At 34.1% G+C, this 5,000-nt stretch overlaps 1 protein-coding gene across 1 annotated transcript in view; it reads right to left on the reverse strand.

The window, feature by feature from the left end:
• Nucleotides 1–5,000, reverse strand: part of LOC137637641 (bestrophin-2-like) — a 9,130-nt gene that overhangs the window by 1,069 nt on the left and 3,061 nt on the right. The window contains exons 4-6 of the mRNA XM_068369796.1: nt 3,133–3,262; nt 1,898–2,136; nt 1,038–1,268 (exon numbers count right to left, since the gene is read on the reverse strand). Coding sequence (XP_068225897.1) covers nt 1,038–1,268; nt 1,898–2,136; nt 3,133–3,262 — 600 coding nt within the window. The remainder of the gene's footprint in view (nt 1–1,037; nt 1,269–1,897; nt 2,137–3,132; nt 3,263–5,000) is intronic.

Consider the following 5,000-nt stretch of genomic DNA (forward strand, 5'->3'; position numbering starts at 1 on the left):
TAGAGACTGACCATATATACATATGGTCAGACCACAAGCCCCTTCTTCACCCAAGCTAGGACCAATGAAGACCAGACAATGGCTGCTGATGACTCGGCAAACAGACCTATAGGCTCCCCCCAAACTCCCCATCCTTAGCTTACAAGGATAGTGAGGTTGCAGTGACCAAAGGAACTAACGCATATGAGCAGGACTCGAACCCATGTCTGGTGTTCACCAGCCAGGGACGTTACCGCATTGGCCACCACAACCGTAATTGGGATTTATTTTAAAGGTTTTAAAACTTTTGAGACGAATTATATGAGCCAACCTTGATAGCTGAGTCTCCTTTGTTTTGTATAATAATTGGCTGTATAGAGAAAAAGATAGCATCCTTGATTCTAATAGCATATATGATTAACATGTCATGATACAAACAATACTAAATTTCGTATTTAAGATTTCTGTATAATACAGTATCCTTTTTAAAATCAGTTTTAAGCTACAGGTCTTATTTCTCGCCAAATCTAAGAAAAAAGTTACCCCCATCAAAGCAACAACAACAACAACAAATGCAGCCTTTTCTAGGCCACTGCAGGACAAAACCCTCAGACATGCCCTTATTCATGTCTGGGGTTTGGCCATTTCATCATCACACTGGCCAATGCAGATTAGTGATAGGCTTTTGTCTAATCGCTCACAGTAAACCAGCTTAGTATGGGTGGCCCTGACTAGTACAGCTTTGCTGATCGTGGAAATACGCAAATCCTTTCACCACGTAAAGGTATTCCCGCTCTAAGCAATAAAGGTTTAAATACATATTGAAGTAATGCATATAATTTCCAATACTGGATTCTTATTCCGTTCTTCCGACGCTCCAAGAGGCTAAAAAACTCGAAGTCATCATTATCGCTTCCGAATGGTTTGACGGCGACCTCGCCTTATTATTTTTCTAGGAAAATATTACCCCACACTTAATCATCATAGACTTGAATCCATATTGAACTAATACATATAATTCATTAAATTGAATTCCCTTTTACCGATTCCCCACTCACCTCTTTATGGCACTCCAAAAGGCTCAGGAACTCGAAGTCATCATCATCGCTGCCGAACGGGTTGGTGAAGCTTTCGCCTACTTTAAGCCACCCGATGAAGAAGAAGAGTTGAAGGAGAGAAAACACAGGGAAGAATACATTCGTGTGACCTTCGTATTGTTTCTCTGGGTTCAAGCTTTGCCCGGCAACGACAGAAGAGAAGAAGTAGAAGTAGACAATGATGGCTACGACCTGAAGAGATACAAAAGAACGTTGATTTACTGATGTAAGAAATTATTGTGGCTGTACCTTAACTTCAGATTGGTATTGTTGTCTGATGTTATAGTTATTATGTAAAAGAATATTTCGGAAAATTAGAGGATAACACTTTTTCAGTTTTTCATGATAATCTTTATTGTTTAAATATGACAGATCTTACCAATCTTAGGATATATATTTATTGATGATTACATATATACAGTCAAGAAATTTCCTTATTTCCTTTCCTCACAGGACTATTTTCCCTGTTCGAATCCTTGTGCTTGTGGTATCCTTTTCCAACTAGGATAGTTTCTTGGCTAATAATAATAACAAAGATGATGATGGTAATAATAGTATGATGAATTTGGTCCCCAAGTTAGAATAAAGGCAGCAAAAAAAAGGCTTGTTTTCTGAGTGCAATTTTTATAATTGGAATATCAGTTAGTGATAGTATCATTAGGTTTAAACTTTTTTGCCAACTATTAATATAGCTTAATTTTTGATAATAACAAGGATAATAATATATTGACTTTAGTCTCCTAATTAGGAAAAAGGCAACCAAAATATGACTGGTTTTTTAGTATTGTATAATCAAAATATCACATGATAATAGTTCTCACCTGGCAGTAGGCCAGAGGAGCACTGCAATCACTCCAATTGGACAGATATAAACATTTATTTTGAATAGCAAGGATTTCCGTCATAAGGTCTAATTTCTGGTTTTGCGTGGCGATAAATTCTTCCCTCTGGGCCTTATCAACTGTCTTGCAAGCCCACATTATGGGCATGAATATCTTGTCCACTGATGTCCTTTCGTTGACTTTTTCTATGATCAGCGTCTCTTCTTCTGTGAGAAAACCTGTGAGAATCCACAGCCTCAGTATCATTTGATGAGAAGAAAATGTTTCTTGAAATTATATCCTCAGATAAAAATTTTGAAGTTAAAATTAACTTATGCCACAGCAAGAGATAATATGCAAAATTTATTTGAAATTATTGACCAATGGTGATAATCTATTATAGTTATAACCTCAGAAAAAATTATGAACTTAAAATTAACTGATACCACAGCAAAAGAAAACATGCAAAATTAATTTGAAAGTATTGACCAATGGTAATAATCTATTGTAATTATAACTTCATGAAAAATGAATGAAGTTAAATCTAACTGATACCACAAGAATAGCCAGCTACCTATGCAAAATATATTTGAAAAAATTTACCCATATTAATAATCTACTGATTGAAAAGCTAGGAAAATATATGCAATAATACATATCAATTCTTAAGGCATTCCCTATATCTCACATACTGCACCGTACATATTTTACCTTAACGGAGGGACTATTGGATTTATTTATGAGGTGAGGTACCATTAATGATGTAAATGAACTTTCAAAACAATACTATTATCTCCAATAATTCTTTTTGAAATTTCCTTCAGATACAGAAAATAAGATAAGATATTAGTGATGTAAATAAACTGTGCCCTTTCTTTCGATGGCAAAATGCATTTTTAAATTTCCTTTAGATACAAAACTGAAGATAGGATAGTGATGTAAATGAACTCTACCATTTCTTTCGATAGCAAAAATGCATTTTGAACTTTCATCTAGATACAAAATGGAAGATAGGAGATAAATGAGCTCTATCTTTTATTTCAATATCAAAATGCATTTTTAACTTTCATCTAGATACAAAATTGAAGATTTGATATTAGTGATGTAAATGAACTCTACCATTTCTTTCAATAGCAAAATGCATTTTGAACTTTCATCTAGATACAAAATAGAAGATAAGAGATAAATAAACTCTAAAGATTTGAAATCAAACACGCATGCGCACTGCTTCCCACCTTCCTCAATTAAGCTTCTTAGCGTTGGATATTTTTCCCTCACTGTAGGAGATATCTTTTGGAAGGTCATGGCAATCACGGCATTAACATTTCGAATTACCGTCTCTCGTATTCTCTTGGATTCCTTTCCCTGAAAAGAAGGACTTTAAGGAGTAATTGGACAGGATATTACAAAATAATAGGCCAAATAGAACTCCAACTTGAGAGAAAGTATTGGCAATTAATTTTATTATTTATATTATTCGAGTTTCAGGCCTATTTTCACATCAAACTAGTAATTTTCTACCTAATGTATAGTTGGATACAGGAATTACTAGACACCTCTGTATACATGAAAATGGGCCAAATAGAATTTTAACTTAAGAGAAACTATATATTTGCCACAAATTTAAATAATTATATCATTTGAGGTTAAGGCCTATATTTACATCAAAATAGTAATTTTCTACTTAATGCATAGATGGATACAGGAATTACTAGACACCTCTGTATACATGAAAATGGGCCAAATAGAATTTTAACTCAAGAAAAACTATATTATTGCAACAAATTTGAATTATATATCATTTGAGGTTCAGGCCTATATTTACATCAAAATAGTAATTTTCTACTTAATGTATAGATGAATACAGGAATTACAAGACACCTCTGTATACATGAAAATGGGTCAAATAGAATTTCAACTGAAGAGAAACTATTTGCAATAAATTAGAATAATTATATCATTTGAGGTTCAGGCCTAGTTTTGACATTAAACTAGTAATTTTCTATCTAATATATAGTTGGATACAGGAATTACAAGAAACCTCTGTATACAGAATAATAGACAAAATAGAGCTTCAACTAAAGAGAAATTATTAGTAATTAATTTGAACATTTTTATCATTTGTTTCTTTTTTTTTACATCATACTAGTAACTTTCTACTTAAATGTAGAGAAATCACTAACACACCTCTATCTGAGGATATACACCCAGTAACCAAACAAATAGTGTAGGGAGAGATGACAGAGGGCTGAGGGTGGGGGGTGCTTAAAACAGTAACTCGCGACACGGTTAGGGGGTGACTGGATGCATTTCCTTGGAACGAGGTGTACCAGGAATTCGTGTCCAGCTGTACCCTGGCAAACTAAGTAATTGGGTAGGAAATAACAGTATATATGATAATAGGCCAAATAGGAATTCAACTTATGAGAGCTTAATAGGAGTGAATTTCAACAATTATACCATTTGAGTTTTAGTTCTACTTTTTTACAAAACTAGTGACATTGACATTCATTTTAAAAATAAGAATACATTATTATTATTATTATTATTATTATTATTATTATTATTATTGTTGTTGTTGTTGTTGTTGTTGTTGTTGTTGTTGTTGTTGTTGTTGTTGTTGTTGTTGCTAAGCTACAATCCTAGTTGGAAAAGCCGAATGCTATAAACCTAGGGGAGCCAACAGGGAAAATAGCCCAGTGAGGAAAAGAGACAAGGAAAATTTAAACATTTCATGAACAGCAACAGCAACAAAATAGATATTTCCTATATAAACTAGAAAAACTTTTAACAAAACAAGAAGATAAATTGGATAGAATAGTGTGACCAAGTGTATCCTCAAGCAAGAGAACTCTAACCCAAGACAGTGGAAGACCATGGTACAGAGGCTCTGGCACTACCCAAGACTAGAGAACAATGGTTTGATTTTGCAGCGTCCTTCTCCTAGAAGAGCTGCTTACCATAGCTTAAGACTCCCTTCTACCCTTATCATGAGGAAAGTAGCCCCTGAACAATTACAGTGCAGTAGTTAACCTCTTGGGAGAAGAGGAAATCCTTGGTAATCCCAATGTTGTCAGGTGCATAAGGAGAGAGTAGAATCTGT

This window comes from Palaemon carinicauda, chromosome 3 (assembly GCF_036898095.1).
Source record: "Palaemon carinicauda isolate YSFRI2023 chromosome 3, ASM3689809v2, whole genome shotgun sequence".
In the NCBI taxonomy this organism is placed as follows: Eukaryota; Metazoa; Arthropoda; class Malacostraca; order Decapoda; family Palaemonidae; genus Palaemon; species Palaemon carinicauda.